This window comes from Agelaius phoeniceus, chromosome 7 (genome assembly GCF_051311805.1).
Source record: "Agelaius phoeniceus isolate bAgePho1 chromosome 7, bAgePho1.hap1, whole genome shotgun sequence".
Lineage (NCBI taxonomy): Eukaryota > Metazoa > Chordata > Aves > Passeriformes > Icteridae > Agelaius > Agelaius phoeniceus.
Genome location: NC_135271.1, coordinates 28,069,886 through 28,095,311, shown reverse-complemented (window position 1 = coordinate 28,095,311; position 25,426 = coordinate 28,069,886). Strand labels below are relative to the sequence as shown.

The following is a 25,426-nucleotide window of genomic DNA, read 5'->3' as shown; positions in this document are numbered from 1 at the left end:
TGCAGACACATAAATACATTCAGAAAAAAGGCTAATGTAGTCCTGAAAGATATATTCTTTATCTTCTTGTTGTTCTTTTGTTCATGAGAAAACACTTGCCTTCCACAAACAGTCTTGCTGTGCTCTTTTTGCCATCAACTTCAGCAGTGTATTCTCCCTCATCATCAAACTGTGAATCATTGATAACAAGAATGTGCTTCTTTCCATCTGCAATGATGTCAAATTTTTCTCCAACCTTGATTATATCAGTGCCCTTAGACCATATAACATTGGCCTCTCTGGTAAGGACACATTCAAACCTTGCTTGGCGCTTCTCAGGAACAGTGACATCTTTCAGGGGCACAGCGAAGTCCAATTCGATTTCTGGAAGCAAAAGACAACACACCATTTGTAACGAGCTCCACATGAACTCTGTCTAAGCTGGTGTCACACCCTGTGGGACATTGTACCTTTTACTGTCAGGATGGCTGTAGTGACAGCGTTCAGGGCCTGGTAAAGGACTTCACCAGCTTGCTCTAACTTGACTTTGTGTAAGGTTAGGAAGCGTTTTCCTCCTTCAGCTTTGATTTCACATGTCTGGAGAGATGACAGACTTGGTTAAATACAAATACCAACATAATGCAAATGCCTTGCTGCTATGTGCTTTTAATAAAGGGATTTTCATAAACATTGTATATACAGTAAAGAGTCAGGTAGGAAGAATGAAATTGCTTTTCAAGGAAAGTTAATACTTTGACTCAATAATTAAATATGGAATACATTTCTTCAGCAATCCACAGAATTCTTCAGAATGTCAGAATCATTCCCACAGTGTATGTAGGATATTTCTATTATTGCTTGAATTATGTGCTGTAATACCTTAAGAAAGTGAAGGCCTTCAAAACTTAGCTTTTATAAAATATAATTCTTACTTAGAGAATCAGTTTTTTAAATCATATATTCTGGACCGAGTAGCAATGACAAGTCTTTATATTAAGATTCAAGGAATCTGTTCACAGTATTTAATTTAAATAAATTTTTTTTTTAAATTCAAGGATGCTTACAGGTGAAGGTCTCAGGACTTCTCCTTTCAGCTTCCATTCACCAGGAATATCATCCTCAGATATTTCTGTATCAAAGCTTGCTGTTTCCTTCTCATAAACTGTAACATCCTCTAATGGCTTCAGAAGCTGAACTTCACGTTCTACAATGCACAAATAAACATATGTATAATTAGATCAAGTTTTGATAGAGCTTTATAATAATTCAGGTTACCTTTAATGTTTGTTCATTTAGATGTTTTTCAACACTGGCCTACAAGATGATTAAATATAATCCAAATAAAAGCTTCCTTACCACCAAGGGTCAGTTTAGCTGGGTATCTGCGACCTTCAACTTCCACTGCATATTCTCCAATATCAGCAGGACCAGCATTCTTGATTTTCAGGAAAATTTTATTTCCTTCTTTCAAGATTTCTGTCTTGTCAGTGGGTTCAGCAGGGATTTCCTCATCTCCTTTGAACCATTTAATGTTTGGTGTATCCTTGACAATGTCACAGCTGAAAGTAGCTGTTCCTTTTGGTTTAACATGCTGGTCTCTTATGGGTTTTACTAACCAGTCCCTTATAACTTCTGCATGACAAAAAGTTACACAAGAAAACAGCTTAGCAGACTTTTACTACAAACAGACGCGTCATAAAAAAGAATAAAGAGAACTAAGAGATTTTGTACTACAACAAGCTTTTAATAGCTGTAAAAATCCTATCTGTCCACTTATACTCTAAGACAATGAGAAAAGGTTTTCATAATTTTGGAGCAGCCCAAATATCCTTGAGAGAAAAAAGAACATGATTTTTGTTACTTACCTACTACCTTAACACAAGATGAGCATGACAATTCAGAGTCTTCCACCGTAACAGTGTAAGTGCCAGCATCAGCATCATCTGAATCCATGACTGTGAGGGAATGTGCCAAACCAATAACACCCAGAGCAAATTTCCCAGGCGTGGCTTTGATGATTTTACCATCCTTTCTCCAGACCACATTTCTTTCTTTGTTAAGCTCACATGTTAAGTACAGTGGCTGGGTTTTAATGACAGTCACTTCTTCTTCAAGGGTTTTTACAAACCGCACTGGGAGTTCTGTGGGAAACAAATTATTTTGATTTGTCTCCTTTATACATAGAATATGTGATGCAGAAATACCTTATATAATGTGTGTAGTGATTGAGGGAAACAAAAGCATGCATCTACCAACTACTGTAAAATTACAAAGCACCAACTTGAGGAGTTTATTGATAAATTTGAAATAGGGAATACCTTCAACAATAAGTTTGGCTGTAGAGGTCTTCTCTTTGTTCCCCAGTTTTAATACACAAGTATATTCACCAGCATCAGACAGCTGGACATCAATAATATGCAGCTTCCTATCTTTGCCATCAGCAATAAACTTGTGTTTTGGGCTCTCTCGGATATTGCTTCCATCTTTCATCCAGCTGGTAATTGCAGTGGATGGTGAAATTAGGACTTCAAAGATTGCAGAAGACCCAACAGACTCAGCTTCCTTTAGCACTATATCTTTCATCTCCTTGACAAACTTCAGTGGTACAGCCTTGAGCTGGTAAGTAAATGGAGGCTCTTCAGGAGGTTTTTCACCACCGCTGCCTGGCCTGAGTTTCCTTCTTTCTGCATCTGCTGGTGAAGGTGTCTTCTTGGCTGTAATTCAGATTCAGAAATTAATAAACGAGTCTTGATTAATTGCTTTTGATTGCAGGCTGTGCTGATTTTGTTGGGGGAGATTTAACAGTCTTCTAAGTAGCTAGTATGGGGCAATGTTTTGGATTTGTGTTGAGAGCAGTCTTAATAATAGAGAGATATTTTGGTGATTGCTGAGAGGCTCTTGCAGAGCTAAGGCCTTTTCTGCTTCTCATACAGCCCCACCACTGAGCAGGCTGGGAGTTCACAAGAAATTGGGAAGTGATACAGCCAAGAAAGCTGATCCCAACTGACCAAAGTGATATCCTACACCACATGGTGTTATGTTCAGTATATAAAGCAGGGAAAGAAGAAGGTGGGGGGAGGAGGAGGGCGTTCAGATTTATGACATTTGCCCTTCAAGGGATGGAAGGACATCCCGCTGTCCTGCATATGGGTGAACACATCCCTGCTCATGGGAAGCAGAGAATGAATTCCTTACCTTGCTTTGCTTGTGTGCTCTGCTTTTGCTTAATCTGTGAGTTTTCTCGATTTAACCCTTATTCTTTCCTCCTTCCCACTATAAGGGAGTGAGTGAGTTGCTGTTTGGGGCCTGATTGCCAGCTGGAGTTAGACCATGACAAGGTATTGCTTGTAATATCCTACCTTTGACTGGACTGATACCCTTCGGAGATTCTTCTTTTGGTGGCTTGGCCTCTGAAGTAGAACAGTAAGATTATTAGAAATGTAGTTAAATAAACATACTTACTAAAACTAAGACAAGTATTTATTTTATATATCAGATTTTTTCTTCTTTTAGTTACCTACACGTAAAAGGGGAGGAAAGGATATAAATATATCTCTATTTTTATAGAGTATATACTGTTTATATCTCAATAGTAAGTTCAATATCCTGAAGTATGGGAATGACCTATCCAGCAGCAGAGCCTAACAGGCAACTTAAAATCTCCTATTTCCTTATTGTGGTGTCCTGCCCGTAATTTGTAAAATTCTGTCATTCCTTGACAAAATAGTTTAAGTGCCTATTAAAATTATATGAGTTTTTTTTTTTTTAAAACCCACACAATTTTACTAATGAACACCACAAAAATATAAGCTGTGTAAATTAAATATATATTTCAGGACAATGCAGTACTTTTACAAGTGAGGGATGTCCTGTTAGTAACCTAATTTGTGATGAATCATTACTGACTTTTGAAAATATTACCTGTGCTATGAAGCCTCTGGTTACCTTTTTGTGAAGGGAAATATGAAAGATACTTTTAACGGGAGAATGATATGAATGAAATGCAGGACAGATTTTGTTGCAATGGATGGAAAAATGAATACTAGAAAAAAACTGTGAGTTTTGCTGAGAAGACAATGGCACACACAACGATTTATGAAGTCTCAGAAAAGTGTAAGACCAAGACAATGAACAGTGATCACACAGCTGTGTGTACAGACAGGTAAGACAAACATGTGAAGAGTGGCTGAATGCCAGTAAAGCCAGCTGACAGACTTGATGGAATTGCGAATGGTGTTACTAAAACACAATGGCAGGTGGCACTCTCCTGAAGCAAATGGTACAAGCACTTCGTGGAAGAATTTGGCATCAGTCTTCCTCACCTCGCTTTGCACGAGACTTTGCTGGAACATCCAGAACCTCACGTGATTCTCCAGGTGCATCCAAATTCTTATTTTCACTCTCAAGTCCAGAGGCCTGCTCAGTCAGGTGAGCAGGTTCTGATTTCTGGTATTCTTTCTCTCCTTCTGCTTTCTTTGAAGTTATTACCTTACCTATGCTTGAGGAATGAGTATCTTCTCCATTTGCAAGGATCCCTTTGCTTGATGATACTTTGTCTATGAGCTTTCCCTTCTCTTTTTTCATGGTACTAGATGTGCTTTTTCCAATGCCATGTTCAGGTGATGCTTTTTCATCTGAAATACCTTCTGTAGATTGCTTTTCTTCAATTTTACCTTTTCTGCTTTTGTTAGCCAGAGTTTCTTTATGTTCATCCGGAAGGGTATGAACTTGAATTTGTTTTTCATCTTGACTTTGTGGTGGCTGAATAGCAACTTTCTTTACTGACTCAGATATGATTCCCTTTTGATGTTCTCCTGTGGAAACTTCACTTCCCATCCCTCCTGTAATCACGGTATCAAATTCTTTTTCCACGGGTAGACTTTCAGGGGCATTTGACAGCCTAATTTTGCCTTTTTTTAGGTGGGTGCTGAAGATAATTTTTTCTTCCTTCTCTGGTAAAATCTTCTTGCCTGTGTTTTCATCACTTAGGAGTGCTTTCTCAGTCAACAATTGTCCTAAACCCTCCTCATAATGAGCTTCTTTCTCTGTAGAGCATTTTTCTCTTGCTTTAATTTCTACTACTTCTGACTTAAGAACAGATGGTTTAAAGATGGTGTGAGGTTTTTCTCCAGGAACTTCCTCATCTTCTGTGGGGTGTTCTAGGTCAACATCTTTTCTCAATCCTGGCTGAGCCTCCTCAGACAGGTCTAAGGAATGTACTTCTGCTGATGTAAAATCCAGATTCTTACCTTTCTCATCACCTTGAATATCTTCCATTTTCTTTGCTTCTTTGTTAAGAATCTTATCTATAGCAATTTCAGGTACTGTGCCACCTGATTGCTTCAGCCTCTGAATTTTACTTTGTATGCCATGTCCCTTCATGGATTCACCAAGAGGAATTTCATCTTTCTCTGGAGTAAAACCTCCTCTCTCATCTTCATTTCTAAGCTGAGAAGTTTCAGCTATGTCTGCCTCTATGATATCCTGTACAAATGAAGTTTTATCCTTAATATGAAATTTTTCAGGTTGCAAACCTTTTTTTGTTTTTTTCTCTTTTCCTAGAAGTCCTTTCTGGTCCCTAGGCTGAACTGGCTTTCTGGGTTTAGGTACACAAGTTGACTCAATTTCTTCTTTTTCATGGCTGGGAATCTCTCCTTCATGAAGAACACTAAGCTTTTCGGAGACCTTCTCTATGGCATCCTCCTTATGAACAAGCAATTTAATTTCATCTTCCCTTTCTTCTCCAGAATCTCTTTCCACATGTTCAGATATTATAGAAATCAATTTCACTTCCTCATCAGGTAGTGGTAGTTCCTCCTCTGTGTAAGTAATGTGATCTATATCAACTTTAAATTTCTCACCTCTAAGAGCAGTCTTTTCTGAAACTACAGGTGTCATTTCTGGTTCCTCTTCCTCAGAAGCCAGGACAAAATATTTAAGAGATACTTTCTCCTGCTCCTCTGTCTCTGAATTCAGTATTCCACCAGCTGTTTCCAGTGAGATTTTATACTCAAGTGGCTCTATGGCCGGAACTGTCTCCTTAGGACTTACTTTCTCTTTCACATGCAAGCTTTTTTCAACTGAAATCTTCTTCAACACAATTGACTCAGGCTTTTCTTCTTCCACTGGAGGCATTTTAACTCTATGTTTTAGTACAGACGGTGCATCAGGCCTTTCTGCAGCTACAAAGGTTTCATAGGTAATTTAGAGAGTAAAAATCCATAAGAATAAGAATCAGGAAGAATACATTTAAGACAAATTTTACAAAGATACCTGAAATAAAATGAACATAGAACACTTCTCTACACAACAGAAACTTAAAACACAACCACAAAACAAAGGTAAGAACAGCACCCATGAACAGAAACCTAAGTAAACCACTCTTAGCAGTTAGACACAGTTTAAATCCAGTGTAGGTTAAACGTAGCAGAAATGACAGCTATCTGGTCACTGACACAAAACAGGTTAATTGTGCCACTGCAGACTGCATCACCAGATCAATGGCCAAGAGACTTTAATAATTTGGCTTCTCAAATGCCCAAGATCTGAGCTCTACTGCAACATGAAGCCCTTTGAATGGTGGGCAAGCAGAATGGACATCAGCTCTGCTGGTGGAGCACAATGCTTCAGTTCCCTGAGTGTTTCAGAGAAAATGGAACCATCCCAGCTCTTTTTTTTTTTTTTCACAGCAGGCTTTGTTCCAGGGTCCTAAGCATAGCAGACAGAAGTAGCAATACTCTAATTCTTCAACATCACTGTTGGTTTTTCTCGGGCTTCAATGACAAATCAAAAGCAGGAAACTAAACAACACAACAATTATTTAGAAACGTGTAACTTTTCTTTGTCTACACAGAAAATACAAGATGCAATTCATATAACACATATCAGGACATGAGGAACATCAAGAAAACAACAAAATACACAAATTTCATAGTAGGACAACAAATAAAGACACACATATTACTATCCAGACAAAAGAGCACAGATTGGTCTCCATAGTATATCAGTTTTTGTTTTAAATTAGGTGACAGCACCTAGAATAACAAATACTTGAATAGGACCTCAAATCTTCCTGTAATGAATGAGTTATTGTACAGCTCTTCTCTCTTTTTATACTGAAAGTATTTATGTATGTCAGGGAAAATCCTTCTAAATAGCATAGAATACATATAAATACCTGCTTTCTTTCCAACAACTGGAGCTGTCACTGGAGCAGTAACAGCGGGTTCTTCAGCTGGTTTTGGAGATTTTAGAGCTGCATGGGAGAAAAAAGTTTTAATACATTACTTTAAGTATGATATTCTTTAAAATGTAGATAGTAGGAAAGTTCTATTCTTCTTAATTCTAAAGGTCTTTGTGTGGACACTTTTAGTATTCTGCTGCACAAGGTGCTGAATTATATTGTCAAAGATGTGCTTTTGCCAAGAAAGGTTGGACCAGATTACGCGTGAAGTCACCTTCCAACCTGGTGTTCTATGATTCTATGAACATCCTTTGAGCAAGAAGTCCCTGAATGGAAAATACTAGACACACAAGAGAAGCTTCACCAGTATTCACAACTAAAGAATTCTTACCTACTACAGGTTTAGGTTCAGGCCCAGGAACTGGGACAGATGCTTGCTTAGTTTCTGCCATTTCAAACACAGAAATTACAAGTAGGTTAGTTTACATTTTTTTGCAAACACATTGAGCATTAGAAGTTAGGATAAACAACACACAGAGAGCTAAATGAAGACAGAATTCATTGGTTTCTATTTTATTGTGCCAAAAAGCAAGAAATTACCTTGAGATTAACTCTTGTAAAGCAAGATTGTAAACAATGAAAAAAGATGACTTTTTCAAGCATTGAAGAATAAAGACAACAAGAAATCCAGAAGACTGCAAAATGGTTAATGAGGACACAGTAGTCATGACAGACTGGAGGACAGTAATGCATTATGTTAATATAGCATGATATTCAGCACTGAATATTGTTTAGTTGCTGCAGTAAGGAAAAAGAGCACCACACAGTTGTACCTTTTGTTGGTTCAAGCACAGGTTTCTCCTCTTTTTTTATGGCAGGTATCTCAGTTTTCTTTGTAGGAACTTCTGGGACTTTAAAATAATATTTTTATTTTTTAAGATATATTAAAACACCTTAAATCCCTAAATAGAATACCCTGAAGTGTATTTAAAAGCTTTCATTGTTTTTACATGTAACCAGTTTCAGATGTTCATAAGGTTTAGGAACATACATTTCTTAGAGTAAGATTTGAGTAAATTAGAAACTATAAATGGGTAAAAGGACCCATACTTGTAAAATGTTACCTAAAAATTGCTTGGATTAACTGTTTTGCTGTAGTTATGTTTTTATCAGTATTATATAAAATATTTTTAAAGCTCTTTTCTATACACAATGAAGATTGAGAAACAGTCCCAAAATACAGAATTCAGACTCAAATGTGGATGTCAAACTTGGTTGTGCATCCAGGCGAGTTGCACATTTAGGCCAATGCAAGCTATCTTTTAAGACACCAGTTTCATTCCTGAACTTAAGAAAACACTACTTAATAGTAGGATTAAAAAAAAAAAGTATTTCAATATATATATTTGATAGTAATCTGGTACCTTCAGGTTTCTTAATTTTTTCTATTGGTGTAGGTACTGGTTTAACTTCTGGTTTAGGCTCTTTTTCTGGTTTAGGTTCTTCCTCTTCAGGTTTCTTTTTAAGAACTTCAAAAGAAAAGAAATCTCAGTTTTTAAAGCACAGGCAAACAAAAGAATAAGACATTGAACAAGACAAAGATTAAAACATCAATCATAAAGAAAATAATATATATAGCTCAATAGAAATGGAAGATTTGTGTAACTATTCAAGATACTATTCTGAAAGTAATTTAAAATTCAAGTCATCTAAGGAAAAAAGACATTTATATTAAGAGCAGTCCATTTGAGAGAAAAGATTTTAATTTTTTTTAAATGTAATTTTAATGTAAATCCTCAAAAATTGTATTTGGAGAGCTCAAATTTATATAATGTCTGTTTTCCATTTTATTGATTTCACTTGATTTTGTCCTCTCAGTTCTCCATCTTGGGTATGTAATGACACTCTCATCTGAAAAATGGAGTATTATATTTTTTTTACGTTGTCTGAAATTTAAAGGTACAAGGTACACAAACATGAATCATCCCTCTGTGGTATTCCAAAGAGAATTGGAGTTAATGCTTCATCTTTCTAAGCAACAGTTGAGCACAAAATGATTCAGAGTGCTCCAGACTTTGCAGGAAATGGGATGATGTCCAATAGTACCATGGGGTTTTGTGATCTGTGTGGTACTTTTGAGAAAAGTACAAAAGAGAATACATAGACTACACATGTAACTTTAATAACATTTACACTGTGGGCAGTGGAAGACTCTCAAGTCTAGTACAAAGAGATAAGAAAAACAGAACAGAGAGAGAGAGGGAACCAGATTTTCATTGTTCTGCTCTGTTTTCATTACAGATCCTTGGTATCTGAGAGACTTTCAGGCTACCCCCTTCCTCCCTGCAACTACAACTGCTTTTCCCAAGAAACAGACATCAGATAGATTTATGCTGGTCAATGTTAAAATGCTGGGTTTTTAAAAACAGACCCAAGTTACTATACCTCTTTTCAAAACAACTTCTTCTTTTGGTGGGGGAGTAGGCTCAGGAATTATTTTGCGAGGTTTCTTTACAAGTCCAGGCACTTAAAAGAATATTATTCCAGATTTTATTATAGGTTTATAACAGCAGTAAGAGTTAACCAACAGCTAATATGTCCAAACACACAAATCAAATACTAGTCCACTACTGAATATTAAAATCAAAGGTTAAACTGTTGCTATTGAAGCCAATAGTTTTAATATATTTTCTATATAATTTGCATACAGCTGTCATCTAAGCTTATGGATAAAGAGAAAGTTTTCATACAAATCAACAGATGAGAAGTATGGTTTGAGAAAACTGTAAAGGTTGTGTATTCAAGAATAATCATCATCATAACATTTTTATTTCCTCGTCCTCTATCACTATAGGCTTATGTTACATATCTATTCTTAAGAGCTATTTGTCTGTGATATTCTTAAGGATCCACTTTAATCTCTAAACATGGGACAGCATTAAGAAGGAATGTCCACTGCTTAGCTTATCTTAAACTCCAGGACATATGAATAATATAAAGGCATACCTGTGAAGTGGCTGGCTCAATACATTATTCATTCCCTTCTCTAGACTAAAGTGTCCTCTCACATAAATAAGTTACATTTCAGAAAAATAATAAACTAAGTATGTTGAAACAATGGTGTATACATTTAAAGAGTATTTTATTTTGTATTTGTATCTAAGCAGAAAACCAAAGTGAGCACCTACACAAGTGATAAAACTCATAAAAACTCATTTTTCTGTGTTTCTGTCTCTTACATCTCACAGATTGCATGATGTATGATTAAAGTGGACATAAATATAACACAAACACATATGCCCAAGAAGGGTATGCATGTTGAGCATTCTAACATAGACAGTGTTTTGATACATTTGAGGAAATTAAACAAGAAGATACTAAGAACTACAACTTTGGGGTCATGAGAGGATTATTTTAAGCTAGAGTCTTATATTAGCTAGGTACCTTTAGCAGGTGGAGGTTCCAATTTCGGAGGCTCACCAGGTTTTGCAGCCACAACTTTCTTCCTTGCCTCAGGAGCTTTAAAGAAAATTATTTGAATTTTACAACACATATTAGACTCCAAAAAGAAAGTAGTGTTCTAAAAAATCCGAACACCTCATTAATAGTATTGATGTAAAAGAAGGAGAAAAGCTGCAAAGCTAAGATCCTTGCTGATTAACTGTTTAGAAAAAGTCAGATGGTCTGTAGGAAGCACAATTGATCTGAAACCCGTGGTCATATAACACCAGCAAATTATTGCTGGGGATTCTTTTCATTTTTAAGAATATGTTAAGGGGGAAGAATTATGTTAGGGATAGAAGAATGTGTTAACTTGATTAAAATGGTTTTAATAATTTTTTTACCCGTAATAATTGAAAAGAACCCATGTAAACGCTGATAAAAAATCATGATGGACTGAGCATTAGTGAGGCGCACCATTAAAATATAGTACATTAGAAAAGAAATAAAAAAGACACAAAATTATAGTCTAAAAGCATGCTTTTCAAGGTTCATCAGTATAATTTTAAAAGATTGAGTTTCCACCATTATTTATGGCTTCAGATGATTATACCTTTAAGTAGATCTTTTGCCAGTTTAATATCTTCTTTTGGAGCAGGTGGTGGTGGTGGTGGTTTTCGCTTTTCAGGGATCTTCTTTTCAGGTTGCGGCACTTTAAATAACATTAGGCAGATTTAGAATAAATTTCCTATGATGGTGGTTATGAGAAGAGTAGTACAAACCTAAAGACCACCATTTTCCATTTCCAGTGAAGCCAGTGAAAAAATGTCATTGAATTAAATGGGAGTATGAAAGAGCCTTAGGTTACTGCTTTGAGTCATGCACACAATACAAATATCCAAGCTGACTTTAAAAAGCATGTTAATAACATGAGAACAAAAGTAGAAAACCAAATGATGGGAAGACTCTTATGGACAAGAAACAAAATGAAAGCATTTAAAATAATCTTCAGGCTGTACTTAGAGTTAAATGATCAGAAAAACTTCCAGAACACAACAATGGAAGAATCACAGAAAGACCTACAATGCAGAGGTGACCTACAAGACACAGGCACATGTGTGAAAAATGAGAGAGCAAGAAAAATCTGCACATGATGATGATGATGATGATGATGAAAGAAAGGTCTGTGGCAGCCTCTAGGGAAGTACTTGGTATACCTTCAACTGGTAAGGCTTCTTCAACTTCTACAACTGGAATTTCTTCTGCTTCTTCAGGCTCAATCTCCTTTATGATTTCATATTCTTTAAAGAATATTGACAACTGGTGTAAGTTTTCAATTATAAGATTGTTTCACATGAACAGTTATACAGATATAACTAAAATCTACTTCAACAGACACAGACAAATACACGTTAGGATAAGTAATCATTCTATCTGTTACCTTTGCAGTTAATGCAAGATTTTGAAAACCACTTTCTTTCTAAGCATGTGTGAAGCTTGTATGAAGGACAGAATTTTTTATGTATAAAATATAAGCTAAACATTAAATTTGTGGATGAGTTACCATAACAGGAAAGAATAAAAATGTCAATGCTCTCAATTAATTCAAGATTATAACAGCAACATAAATAATAACTTTTGAGAGACTCCAATTTAGTGGAAACTTAATATTATCTTAAAAAGAGACATATCCTGTGCAGGAGCCTATATTTTACTTCCAGATATGAAGATATACTAACAGATACAAGAAATATTGACTAGTATAATCTAAAATATGATGTGGGCAACTTACAAACATCACAATGGGAGAAAAAGGAAAATGTTTACGTTAAAGCTTATACTCAGAAGAACGGGACAAAAGATTGTTCTTAGAGTGAAGTCTAGGGTAGCACAAACCTTCACTTGGTAGTGATTCAGGTATTTTAGGAATAGGAAAAGGTACTTTCTCCTCTGAGACAGGTTTCTTGGGTACCTCAGCCACTTTAAAAAAAAAAATTAGGTTTCTTTTATTTTTGTGTACATAAATGTACATATGAAACATAAAAAGACAAGGACATCTAGCACACACAAAATCACAGTAACAGTAGCCATAACCATGAAAGGCTGTGCTCCAGTCTTTCTCAAGGCATGCTACATTCAACTGACAAATTTTATAGACGCAGCTATGAATAAAGAAAGGAGAGAGTATAGAAAACATTTATTCTCAGGAGATGCCTCCTGGCAATATGTACCTTTGGTTGGAGGAAGCTCTGGTTTTTCTAATTGTGGCTTTTTAGGTGTTGTAAGAGGCACTTTCTCCTCTGGGACAGTTCTCTCTTGCACTTCAGTTTCTTTAAAGATATTAGTAAATGTTAATTTTTTTGAATATTAAGACACATATATATATAAATAACAGTGAAAAGTGCAATGACTAAAAAGAGGAGAGCATACAAAACATGAAGAATAATAAATTTAAGCATCAGATTATTCATCTGGCAATGTATGCATCAGTGAAACAAGGGGAAAGGTATTCAGAGAAGAGAGATAAGGAGATGTTCAGTCACTGATGTATGTACCTTTAACTGAAGGAACTTCATGTTTTTTAAGGACAGGCACAGGCTCTGGTTCCTTGGGTACAGCCACAGGTTTCTTGGGTACAGCCACAGGTTTCTTGGGTACAGCCACAGGTTTCTTGGGCACAGCCACAGGTTTCTTGGGCACAGCCACAGGTTTCTTGGGCACAGCCACAGGCTTTTGAGGAATAACAACTGGCACCTCCTCTTCTGCCTCTTCCTCCTCAATCACCTCAGGGACTTTAAAGATATTAGATCTGTTTACCTGACTGAGCTTAATGTTATGCAAACAGACAAAATGACAGAATGCTGCTCTCAGCCCTCCCACAAAAGTGCAGGGGGGCAAAGAACACTGAGCCTGCAGCAATGTCCAGGGCATGGCAGGCTCTTGCAGGACACCACCCTATACCTTCAGCTGGAGAGACTTCTGGCTCTCCAGGCTCAGCAACTGCTGCCGCCTCTTCTGCTGCTTCCACCTCTTCCTCCTCTTCCAGGACCTCAGCTTCAGGCACCTCAGGCACTTCAAAGATATTAGTGCATTTACTTTTACATAGCTGAGAAGACATGGCAAGAAGGAACAACAGCCAGGGCGACACAGACACAGAACACCACAGCAGCCAGCTCAGACCCTCACACACCACGCAGCAGCACCCCTGTCCCAGCACACACAGCCTTGGCAGTCTCAGTCAGGGAACAGAGACAGGCCAGGAGAGGGTAGGACAAGGCTTAGGAGAAGAGGATTCAGTACATTCTGTGTTAAGTTATCCATGAGGACAGGTACCTCTGGGTGCTGGAAGCTCTGGTGCTTTGGCAGAGGGCACAGGTAGTTTTTCCTCACGAGCAGCCTTCCGGGGCACCTCGGGTGCTTCAAAGATATTAGTAGCAGTCAGTTTGGTCCACACAACAGGAGGATGCACAGTGACATGGAGACTGCAGATGCACTCATGAAGGGGAACCAAAGTGGTCTCACAGCATCAACCTCTCTCTCTCACTGGCTCACACACACAAACCCCCACAGGGCAGACACTTCAGGAAATCACCAATGAACAGACAACAAGAGACATCAGAAATAACATGTAAGACAATAAGGACAGTCTCATTTGGACTGATGCACAAAGCCACAGGTACCTCGAACTGCTGCTGGTTCTGGCTGTTTGGGCACAGTTACAGGTGTAGGCTCTTCCAGAGCACCTTTCTTGGGCACCTTTGGAACTTCAAAGATATTAGTGTATTTTAGTTTTGTGGGCACTGCAGATGGCTATGTAACAATACAGCAACCAGTAGTAAATGCACACAGTCTTTTTTGAGAAAGTGCTGTGGTTACATTCAGCCATCAGCTCTGCTTTGCTTCCAACCCGTGGAATGACCAGGGTGTCCAAGACATCCCACAGGAGATGGGAAATCTGTGTGTGGTCTTTGTTTCTTGGTCGGGGTGGAAATGTAGAAAATATATCTGGCTTCTTAGTAACAGATGATCAGAGATTTATTTGTGGAATCCTAGTGAATTTGTGTATCAGCCAATATAAATCACGACTACTTTGTCATTGCAACTTTTTTTTAGGAAATACCAATTGATTCATCATCAGCATCTGTTTTATCCCCTATCAATTATTTCCATTCTTCACACCTCCTCCTAACTTTTTATGTTCCACAGTTCCTTTCATTTTAATTCTATTGTAGAAATGGATATACTTCTTGTACTTCTCTCTTCTTTTATTTGTTCTATTAATGTGTTAATAAGATAATCACTAGATATATCCAGTCCTTTGCTAGCAGAAATTCCTCAAGTACATTGGCATTATCTTACTTTTAAAGAGGTAGAGAACTTATTCTGCTGCTGTCATCTATTAGAAGCCTCAGGGATATAATGCTTCTTTTTTAAAGCTCAAGACTTATTTTCAGGCTCTTCTTCAGAAAAAACAGCTATTCTGTTTAAACTAAACAGTCAATAAATGTTAATTCTTAAACTTTACTAAAAATTCAGTAAGCTAGAGATATTTTTTCAAGGAATTAAATCTAGTTTTTCTGCTATGTTTTTGACACTACACATTGCACTTCATCTTTCTTAGGCACCTATCTCTGATCACCATCAAAAAATTAGTTAAACTGAAGTCCAGAAAAGCAAGTTTTTTTTTCTAATGATGATACTAATAGTGACCTGTACCTTTGGCTGGTGGTGGTTCTGGTTGTTTGGTTACTGCAACAGGCATCTTTTCTTGTGGGACAGCTTTCTTGGGCACCTTGAGCACTTTAAAGATATTATTGCATCTTAATTTCACAGTTAAATTAGTAGGAAAGATCATAAGACTCAATCAAAGAGTTTAGATATTTTTAAGCACAATAAAATTCCTCTAGTGACGGGTTGGTTAGTCATGCACAAAGATTGGTCCAGGAGAGGTTAAGGGTCAAGGACAAACAACAAATCTTACACAAAAGAAGGAATAACAAATGAAAATATTAATCAATACAGTAAAATAAAAAACCTCTCTCCCAAAGATGTACCTTTAGCTTCAGGAGGTTCTGGTTTCTTTGGCACAGCCACAGGTTTTGGGGGAACGACCACTGGCACCTCTTCTTCTGCCTCTTCCGCCTCAATCACCTCAGGCACTTTAAAGAAATTAGACCCATTTACTTGACAGAGCTTAAGGTCAGCAAACAGGCAGATGGCAAAGCAGGAAAGGAGGAAAGTGAACACTTGACTGACTACCAGGGTGTCCTCTTCAGCCAATCACTCCCACTTAAGGTGGACAAGCCACAAAGAGCAGAAATATGGGCTTGCTGATAGGGGGGTTTCTGGAAAACCCCACCCTCTCTCGTGGGGAGTATGCCGACACACAGAGATACAAAATGACAGAATGCTGCTCTCAGCCCTCCCACAAAAGTGCAGGGGGGCAAAGAACGCTGAGCCCTGCAGCAATGGGCAGGGCATGGCAGGCTCTTGCAGGACACCACCCTATACCTCCAGCTGGAGAGACTTCTGGCTCTCCAGGCTCAGCAACTGCTGCCGCCTCTTCTGCTGCTTCCACCTCTTCCTCCTCTTCCAGGACCTCAGCTTCAGGCACCTCAGGCACTTCAAAGATATTAGTGCATTTACTTTTACATAGCTGAGAAGACATGGCAAGAAGGAACAACAGCCAGGGCGACACAGACACAGAACACCACAGCAGCCAGCTCAGACCCTCACACACCACGCAGCAGCACCCCTGTCCCAGCACACACAGCCTTGGCAGTCTCAGTCAGGGAACAGAGACAGGCCAGGAGAGGGTAGGACAAGGCTTAGGAGAAGAGGATTCAGTACATTCTGTGTTAAGTTATCCATGAGGACAGGTACCTCTGGGTGCTGGAAGCTCTGGTGCTTTGGCAGAGGGCACAGGTAGTTTTTCCTCACGAGCAGCCTTCCGGGGCACCTCGGGTGCTTCAAAGATATTAGTAGCAGTCAGTTTGGTCCACACAACAGGAGGATGCACAGTGACATGGAGACTGCAGATGCACTCATGAAGGGGAACCAAAGTGGTCTCACAGCATCAACCTCTCTCTCTCACTGGCTCACACACACAAACCCCCACAGGGCAGACACTTCAGGAAATCACCAATGAACAGACAACAAGAGACATCAGAAATAACATGTAAGACAATAAGGACAGTCTCATTTGGACTGATGCACAAAGCCACAGGTACCTCGAACTGCTGCTGGTTCTGGCTGTTTGGGCACAGTTACAGGTGTAGGCTCTTCCAGAGCACCTTTCTTGGGCACCTTGGGAACTTCAAAGATATTAGTGTATTTTAGTTTTGTGGGCACTGCAGATGGCTATGTAACAATACAGCAACCAGTAGTAAATGCACACAGTCTTTTTTGAGAAAGTGCTGTGGTTACATTCAGCCATCAGCTCTGCTTTGCTTCCAACCTGTGGAATGACCAGGGTGTCCAAGACATCCCACAGGAGATGGGAAATCTGTGTGTGGTCTTTGTTTCTTGGTCGGGGTGGAAATGTAGAAAATATATCTGGCTTCTTAGTAACAGATGATCAGAGATTTATTTGTGGAATCCTAATGTCATGTTTCATAAATGACTGCGCTCTGTGCTGGTCAGTCATTGCCATATTTTTACTTGCCCCTTTACTATTACTATTTTTATCCTTCAGGTTGACTTCACCTTTCTTTTTCTATCTCTGCATTATCCCCCTCTGCTTTAAATTATGATATTTTCCCTCTGTCATCCCCTGGTTTTCATTCTAATCACTATATGTTGCTTATTACTGTTTTCTCTTATATTAATTTCATTTTTTTTAAAAATTATATCATCACTTTGAGATGGTACTTCATTTGAGGAATGTCTTTGTATTTCAGATGGAGAGAATCTGATGGCAGAGGGAATGCTTTTTCTGGCCAGAGCTTGGGAGTTCTAAAGGAAATTAAATGATGCATTACTGCATCAATGGATAGTGTGTTCAGTTTAGTGTGTCTTTAGTAATTTTTTTGTATTTCAATTATAAATGCCTTTTTAAAGGCTCACTGTCTTACATGCTGACAGTAAGTTTACAGCTCTTTCATGGTATTTATACAAAGTAGCAACTTTGCAAATCCCATAGTCGAAAATGTTAATGTATGACCTGAATAGAGACAAATTAGAAATAACAGTTTAAAGAAGATATTCTGCTCTGTGATACAGATACATAGAGATATTTGTGATTATTTTTCTCTATGTACTAAAACTGCCACTCTCTGCTGAAACCTTTAGCTTCTGTCTATTTTGTCTTTCCTCATAGAATCATCAAGGTTGGAAAAAAATTTTAGAATCATCAAATCTAACTGTAAATATAATACTGCCTAGTCCCACTAAACCATGTATGAAGCCATCCCTACTAATAATGTGAACAACTGTTTACAAACTCCTTCTCTTGCATCTATAAGATTTTGGCATTTTTTTGGTAGGAGGATAAACAGGAATTGATAATATCTGCTTGATATGACATAAACCCAGTATAACAAAAGTTTGGATGGTTTAAGTTGAGAAAAACATTTCACACCCCTGCACAGCAATTCATATTTGGCACATTTCTCCTACATTTTTGATATCAGAGTAAACAGTGAAACATCAATTTAAACTGATATGAATTTAAAATAACCCTAAAATGCAAATAACATCCTTACTTATGATGATAATAGTGGTGACATGTACCTTTAGGAAGTGAAGCTTCTGTTTTTTTAGATAGAGCAGGGGGCACTTTCTTCTCTGGAGCAGTCCTCTCAGCCATCTCAGGCACTTCAAAGATATTAGTGCATTTCATTTTACAGTTACAATAAAACTGAGTATTAAATACAAAGACTGAAACACAGAGGACAACAGACTTGTTTTGAAGTAATAATTTAGCACACACTCTTACTCAGTGTTAGTATCATTTAAAACAGATCAAAAACGACAGACAGAACAAAAGAGGTTAAAATATTACTTAAAGAAGATTCAGTGTGATTGTCATGTATTCATGATAACACATAGCTTTGACTGATGTAGGTTTTATTTTTTTCAGGAACAGCTAGACAAATTTTCTTTTCTGGGACAGCTTTTTGGGCATTGCATGTTCTTTGAAGATATTAGTACATATTAGTTACATATATTAAGCTTTAAGATGAGCAGTGAAACAACATACTTGAGGGAAGGAAAAGAAATCCTATGCACAAGAGATACCTTTAGGCTGTGCAGCTGCTCGCTTTTTAGCAGCAACATGCTGCTCCTTTTCGGCCACCTTGGCTGGTGGTGGTTCCTCCGGTGCCAAAACCAGCTCTGGTTCTTTGGATGCCACTTCAGGCTTTGGTTTTTGAAGAGGTGTAGAAGGCTTCAGGTTTTGGGATTCTAAAACAGTTTCTGGTGCCTCAGACACCATGACAGGTTCTGGCACAAAAGGCTTTGATTTTCTGGACACTGCAGTAGGCCTTGACTTCTGGAAATCTGCAGCAAGGTCTGTTTCCTCAGCTGCTACAAACTCTGTTTTTTGGACCCGCACAAAATGTTTTGTTTTGGGGGGCACCACTACACGCTTTGATTTTTGAGTTGATTCAACTGTCTCTGACTCCTCAGACACTACTATGAGCTCATATTCCTCAGGGGCCATAAATGGTTCTGGTTTATGGGATTCTAGAACTGGCTTTTGTTCTGGGGGCTTCACACCATATTTTAGTTTTTGGGGTGGAACATCAGACTTGGGTTCCTCAGGTACCACAACAAATTCTTGTTTCTCAAGCACTACAACCTGGGCTAGTTTTTGGGATTCCACAATGGGCTTCTGTTTTGGGGGCATCACGCCATATTTTAGTTTTTCGGGTTCTACATCTGGCGTGGGTTCCTCAGGTACCACAACAAACTCTTGTTTTTCAAACACTTCCACATGTGCTACTTTTTGGAATTCCACAATGGGCTTCTGTTCTAGGGGCATCACGCCATATTTTAGTTTTTTGGGTTCTACATCAGGCTTGGGTTCCTCAGGTACCACAACAAACTCTTGTTTTTCAAGCACTTCTACATGTGCTACTTTTTGGAATTCCACAATGGGCTTCTGTTTTGGGGGCATCACACCATATTTCAGTTTTAGTTTTTGGGGCTCTACATCAGGCTTGGGTTCCTCAGGTACCACAACAAACTCTGGTTCCTCAAGTGCTACAACCTGGGCTAGTTTTTGGGATTCCACAATGAGCTTCTGTTTTGGGGGTGTCACACCATGTTTTAGTTTTTCGGGTTCTACATCAGGCTTGGGTTCCTCAGGTACCACAGCAGACTCTGGTTTCTCAGGCACTATAACACGCTTTGGTTTTTGGGATTCTACAACAGGCTTCTGTTTTGGGGGCATCACGCCATATTTTAGTTTTTTGGGTTCTACATCTGGCATGGGTTCTTCAGGTACCACAACAAACTCTTGTTTTTCAAGCACTTCCACATGTGCTACTTTTTGGAATTCCACAATGGGCTTCTGTTCTAGGGGCATCACACCATATTTTACTTTTTCGGGTTCAGCATCAGGCTTGAGTTCCTCAGGTACCTCAACAAATTCTTGTTTCTCAAGCACTACAACCTGGGCTAGTTTTTGGGATTCCACAATGGGCTTCTGTTTTGGGGGCATCACGCCATGTTTTAGTTTTTCGGGTTCTACATCAGGCTTGGGTTCCTCAGGTACCACAACAAACTCTGGTTTCTCAGGGAACACAATATGCTCTGTTTTTTGGGATGCTACAACAGATTCTGATTTTTGGTGTGTCAAAACAGTCTCAGGCTGCTCAGATGTCAGATCAGGCTCTAGTTTTTGAACTGCTTTTACAGGCTTTAGTTTTCGGGCCACTCCAGCCACTTCTGGTTTTTGCGGTTCCAAAGGCTTTGCTTTCTCTTGAGGCTTTGGTGTTGCCTTTCCTGCAATGGACTTTGGTTCTTGAGGAACTGGAACAGGTACTTTCTTTTCTGGCAAAGTTGTCTTGGTTGCTTTATGTACATAAAAGATATTAGTTCTAAATTTAAGAGCTGCACGGACAATCATACCAAAATTAAGCCAACCATGAAACATAAAAAGACAGTTGTGATGAAGTATTAAAAACATATCAGATATCAATCATTTATGCTGGCCTTTTAAAAGATGAATATAGAACATTTTGGCTTTTCTCTCAAGAGTACATACACACACTCTGCCTCACAAAACTCACGCTCCCATATGGAAGTACACACATGCACTAATAATATAACTTAAGATATAAGTAAAAGCCATGATAATTGTCAACAGAATGGACAGGACAAAAGATATTAATTGCACTGCAGGCAATAAGCTGAAGATTCTTTCAAGAAACAGCAGTGATGGCATCTAGTTTTTCTTGGTGGAACTGCTGGTATTTCAATTAAATTGATAACTTCTCCTCTTAGCTACTAGAATGGGTACTTTGTTTTCTTCTCCTATTATAACTTTTAAGTTATTAGCTGTGTTGGTTTTCTTGAACACAAGCAGGTAGAATAGCAATATGCAAAAATAGTAAGAAGAACTGAAGTAGAATAATAGCAAGAATAACATACAGGCAATTCAGACATCCAATATTTGCCACTAGATTTTTTCAAAAACAATCATGTGTGTCTATTTCAAATATCTATATATATATAGATAACTAGAACAAGCAGAATTTCAAATTTCAGGAAACAGAAGGCTTGGATAATTACATGTTAAAGAAAAGAGGAAAAACATTACTTTTGTTATTTTATTAGTGTTGAGATTTACCTTCTTTTGGTGGGAGTTCTGGTTCTTCAGGTGCAGCCTCTGGTTCTGGGACAACCACAGGTTCTGGTATTTTTTGCACAGGTATTTTCTTTTCTGGAACAACTTTCTTCGGCACCTCGGGTTCTTTAAAGATATTTGTTTGTTTTAATTTCAGGAATTTGAAGAATAGGAATTAAAAAGACAATAATAGCTCCAAAGTAAAAAAATAGCTAACAGCATCAGAAAAAAGCCCACCCTTATAAACCATTTTGTTGTTGGTTTTTTTCATATTGCTTTACACACACTATTAGTAGCCACTGTCACCAGGAGCTATTCACAAAGGAAGAAGACAACACAGTTTGTAACACTTATAAAGTATACAAAAAAGCTACTAACACAAACATAAGCAAGATAATATTTGGAGAAACAGATTAATGTTTTTGTGCAGTCTTATTACTGTTGAACATATACCTTTGGCTGGTGGAGGTTCTGGTTTTTTAGGAACTTCAATGTGTATTTTTTCTTCTGAAATCACTTTCTTGGGCACCTCAGGCACTTTAAAAAAAGCAGTTAATTTTATTTATGTATGTCTGCAGCATTCGGACATTAAGAAAAAGTAAATCTCAGGCACTTCAAAAGCATGAGTGATGTAATTTCTCCTTTCCCTAGAGAAAACTCCCTCTGTTGCCTCACTGAGTTACAGATGCAAAAACTACAATTGAAACAACAAAAAAAATTTATAAGACATTAATAGTAAAAGTAAGTTACCATTATGTTAAAATGGTACTGTAGAAAATGAAGGGGTTTTCTTTCCTTACATACAACTTTAGTGACTGGATGTTCTGATGTCTTTGATACTTTAACTTAAACCTCTTCTGGGACCAGTTCCTTTGGTACCTCAGACACTCGAAAAATAACAATAACTTTATACTGTCAGAATTTCATAAACACTAAAGGATAACAGCAGATCTCAGTGAAAACACAACGACAAAGATCTACTTTTTTCACTCAAAACATTTTCTCACTTGAAAAACTTTTGACAACAAGAAAATGCTAACAGAGGTCTTGAATACTGTCTTCTATATTGTTAAAACAAGAAAATAATTTTTTTTATTCTGTACTTTTGTCATAACATCAGGTATCTTTAGCTAGTGTAACTTTTAAGGTTTTAGGCACAGGAGCTTTGAATTTTTGTTTGACATCTACTTCCTTGGGTCCTTAAGGCCCTTTAGGAAACAGATTATTTTCAGTTATTATATAGAATTTTACAGTTATGTTCAAAACTTTTCAGTAGAAATTGCCAAAGTTCTTAATAAAACCTCTGATTTGATTTGTTTATTGTCTTAAGGTTATTTTATGTCTCTGTAAAGCCTCAGGAAACACCTCAGTCTTCTGGAGTTTCTTCTTCTACATCAGATTATTTTTCCATTTTATTCAAACATCTCCCAAATCTCTATTTGACTGAGACTGACATTGTCTATTTTGCATTCCTTGTCACATTCTTCTGTGTGTGATGACTTCTTGGTATCAATTTTTTTGTCTCTGCACACAAGTTTTCTTCTATATTAGACATCTCTATCACTCATTCTATGCTCTCTTTTGGGGCTAGTTTTGCATTGTCAGTCAGGACAATTTTACATCACAGAGGCCATCTTTTCTCCTCTTCTCCTAAGATTTCTCCTTTGTTCTCAAGTGTCAATCTCATTTCTGCTCAATATTTCTACTTCAATATTTCTAACACTCTGGTACAGATTACAACTATGATTCAAAAGAGAAGAATTTTAAACACAGTAACATATATAGAACAATATGGGTGCAGAAAGTAAAAGTAACAGGAAAACACAAACAAGCAATCAGATAACTAATCTGCACAATCAAGATAGAGGTGTTTTTCCTCTTCCAAATTTTAGTTTTCTGTAGCACAACATACCTTTGGCTGGTGGTGGTTCTGGTTTTTTAGGAACAGCAGTGGGCACTTTCTCTTCTGGAATTTTCTTGGGCACCTCTGGCACTTTAAAGAAAACAGCATTCATTTTTTAAAATTAAAGCATTTAAAATATGTACATTGTAAAGGAGAAAGAGGATCACAAGAAGCATATCAGAAGGAAAAATGTAAAAAGAGAGATGTCATGCAAAAAGCGTTGTATACAATTACACACTAATTGGATTATGATAAATGAGTCTTGCTATAAACTCTAATGCTCAAGAGAAAAATCTCCTCCTCTGAAAGACACTATTATTGACATATAAGCTTTAGATAGTGTTACCCTTGGTATTTTAGATATAACAGTATTTATTGATTTCTTAGGTACCTTGTACACATTAAAGACATTAGTGTAGTTTTTAAAATTACAAAAATTAAACATTCAATACAGAGACATAAGACAAAACACATTGATATATAAGGATGTGACAAAACAAGTAGATGGATAAGGATGCTTTGACAAAAGTTACAATTTCTGAGAAGTCTTCATGGTTCTACCCCTCTGGCAAAGAATAAGTTGGAAGTGACTTTGCTTGGTATCTGTTGTCAAGCAGGTTTAGATTTGCTATGCTCCCCATAAAGATGCAACCAAGCTAAAGAAGTCATGGCAAAAGTTGAACTTCAATGAAATACCTTTTAAATGTCATACATAACAGTTCTGTGCTTGGCAGTGCTATGTGATAATGACTAGGGTGGGATAAGCTGTGCTGCTTGACAGTTGTTATTGCCACTCAAACTGCCACTTCTGACAGGCTTTTAAAACACCTGAATGAATTGAATTGTAACAGCTGGTTTCTGTGCAAATTCTACTTCCATTCAAAATGAAATCAATTGACCCCAAAGTTTAACGTGAGCAATGTGAAACAGAGGGATAGGATGTACTTCTTGCTAGTGTATGATCAAATTTCTGAGGCTGTACCCAAAAAGTGAAAACGTTCTGTAAATGTCATTGTGTGTTAACATGGCTGGAGCTTTCCTTATTTCTAGTCCCTTTCACTGGCTTCTGATACAATATCTAGGTTATTCTTGGGTGGAATAAATAGATCAACTCAATTAATTTTTAATAATTTGACAGCAACAGTACAAGGGACAGAAGAAACTTGTAGAAAAAGAATGAAAGGATATGCTGACCTATACCTTTGGCAGCTTCTGGCTTTTTAGGCCGAGTTTTTCTTCAGGAATACTTTTTATAGGCAATTCAGACACTTGAAAGCTATTTACTGATTTTGATTTTATGACTTAAACACAACTTAAGAAACAGAAAATGGGACATATACAACATAAACGCCACAAATCTGACATGTGGACCATGAACTATAAAATCAGAAACTATGTAAGAAAAAGAAAAAAGTAAAGATTTTTATCAGTGAAAGACCTCAGTTCTACCAGGCTCTCAAAGTACCTTTAGATGGTGGAGATTCTGGTCTTTTAGGCACAGCAGTGGGTTCTGGTTTTTTAGGCTTAACAATAGGTACTTTTTCTTCTGGAACAGCTTTCCTAATGGCTGCAGGCACTTTAAAAGATATTAGTTCAAATTAATGAGAGAAAAACATGTCATGAAAAATCTCAAATTTTTCATATAAGTAAGGTACTGAAAGAATGAATACAAATATGAATTATGCTGAACAAGGACTAAAACACAAACATGAATAATTTAATTTTCCTGGAGTTCAAGACTTAGCAGATTGTAGGAAGAGGTGATGAAGAAGGCATATACCTCTAGATGGTGGAGCCTCCTCTTTCCTATGAACAGTAGAAATTTCTTCTTCTATGTGAATCTCCTCATAAACTTCATGTACTTGAAAGATATTAGTTTAAACACTTAAATTAACTTAGAGTATCTTCAGAAAACAAGACAACATGTTAGATAAATAACAAACATAATAAAATATTCAAGCTCCTCTGAACACATCCAGGTTTATTTTACATCCATGTGCAAAATTAGAATGCTTTCAAATAAGGGGTGAAAAATCCCTCACCGACCTGAACTCTGCAGTTTGTCAGAAAAAAGATGTGTGATGTGTCCTAAATTGAGCTACTACCCTGAGTGCAGAGATATGTCTAT

General features: G+C 37.5%; 1 protein-coding gene across 1 annotated transcript in view; it reads right to left on the bottom strand.

Moving 5' to 3' along the window:
- Positions 1 to 25,426, bottom strand: part of TTN (titin) — a 234,957-nt gene that overhangs the window by 96,452 nt on the left and 113,079 nt on the right. The window contains exons 153-181 of the mRNA XM_077181862.1: positions 25,079 to 25,159; positions 24,764 to 24,874; positions 23,308 to 23,388; positions 21,849 to 21,932; positions 21,399 to 21,521; positions 18,842 to 20,620; positions 16,834 to 16,917; positions 16,115 to 16,225; positions 15,658 to 15,762; positions 15,320 to 15,403; positions 14,284 to 14,367; positions 13,937 to 14,020; positions 13,565 to 13,675; positions 13,159 to 13,395; positions 11,821 to 11,904; positions 11,217 to 11,315; positions 10,607 to 10,681; positions 9,608 to 9,688; positions 8,587 to 8,691; positions 7,554 to 7,607; positions 7,157 to 7,234; positions 3,339 to 3,389; positions 3,136 to 3,141; positions 2,298 to 2,693; positions 1,845 to 2,120; positions 1,336 to 1,611; positions 1,044 to 1,183; positions 450 to 576; positions 100 to 363 (exon numbers count right to left, since the gene is read on the bottom strand). Coding sequence (XP_077037977.1) covers positions 100 to 363; positions 450 to 576; positions 1,044 to 1,183; positions 1,336 to 1,611; positions 1,845 to 2,120; positions 2,298 to 2,693; positions 3,136 to 3,141; positions 3,339 to 3,389; positions 7,157 to 7,234; positions 7,554 to 7,607; positions 8,587 to 8,691; positions 9,608 to 9,688; positions 10,607 to 10,681; positions 11,217 to 11,315; positions 11,821 to 11,904; positions 13,159 to 13,395; positions 13,565 to 13,675; positions 13,937 to 14,020; positions 14,284 to 14,367; positions 15,320 to 15,403; positions 15,658 to 15,762; positions 16,115 to 16,225; positions 16,834 to 16,917; positions 18,842 to 20,620; positions 21,399 to 21,521; positions 21,849 to 21,932; positions 23,308 to 23,388; positions 24,764 to 24,874; positions 25,079 to 25,159 — 5,271 coding nt within the window. The remainder of the gene's footprint in view (positions 1 to 99; positions 364 to 449; positions 577 to 1,043; positions 1,184 to 1,335; positions 1,612 to 1,844; positions 2,121 to 2,297; positions 2,694 to 3,135; positions 3,142 to 3,338; positions 3,390 to 7,156; positions 7,235 to 7,553; positions 7,608 to 8,586; positions 8,692 to 9,607; positions 9,689 to 10,606; positions 10,682 to 11,216; positions 11,316 to 11,820; positions 11,905 to 13,158; positions 13,396 to 13,564; positions 13,676 to 13,936; positions 14,021 to 14,283; positions 14,368 to 15,319; positions 15,404 to 15,657; positions 15,763 to 16,114; positions 16,226 to 16,833; positions 16,918 to 18,841; positions 20,621 to 21,398; positions 21,522 to 21,848; positions 21,933 to 23,307; positions 23,389 to 24,763; positions 24,875 to 25,078; positions 25,160 to 25,426) is intronic.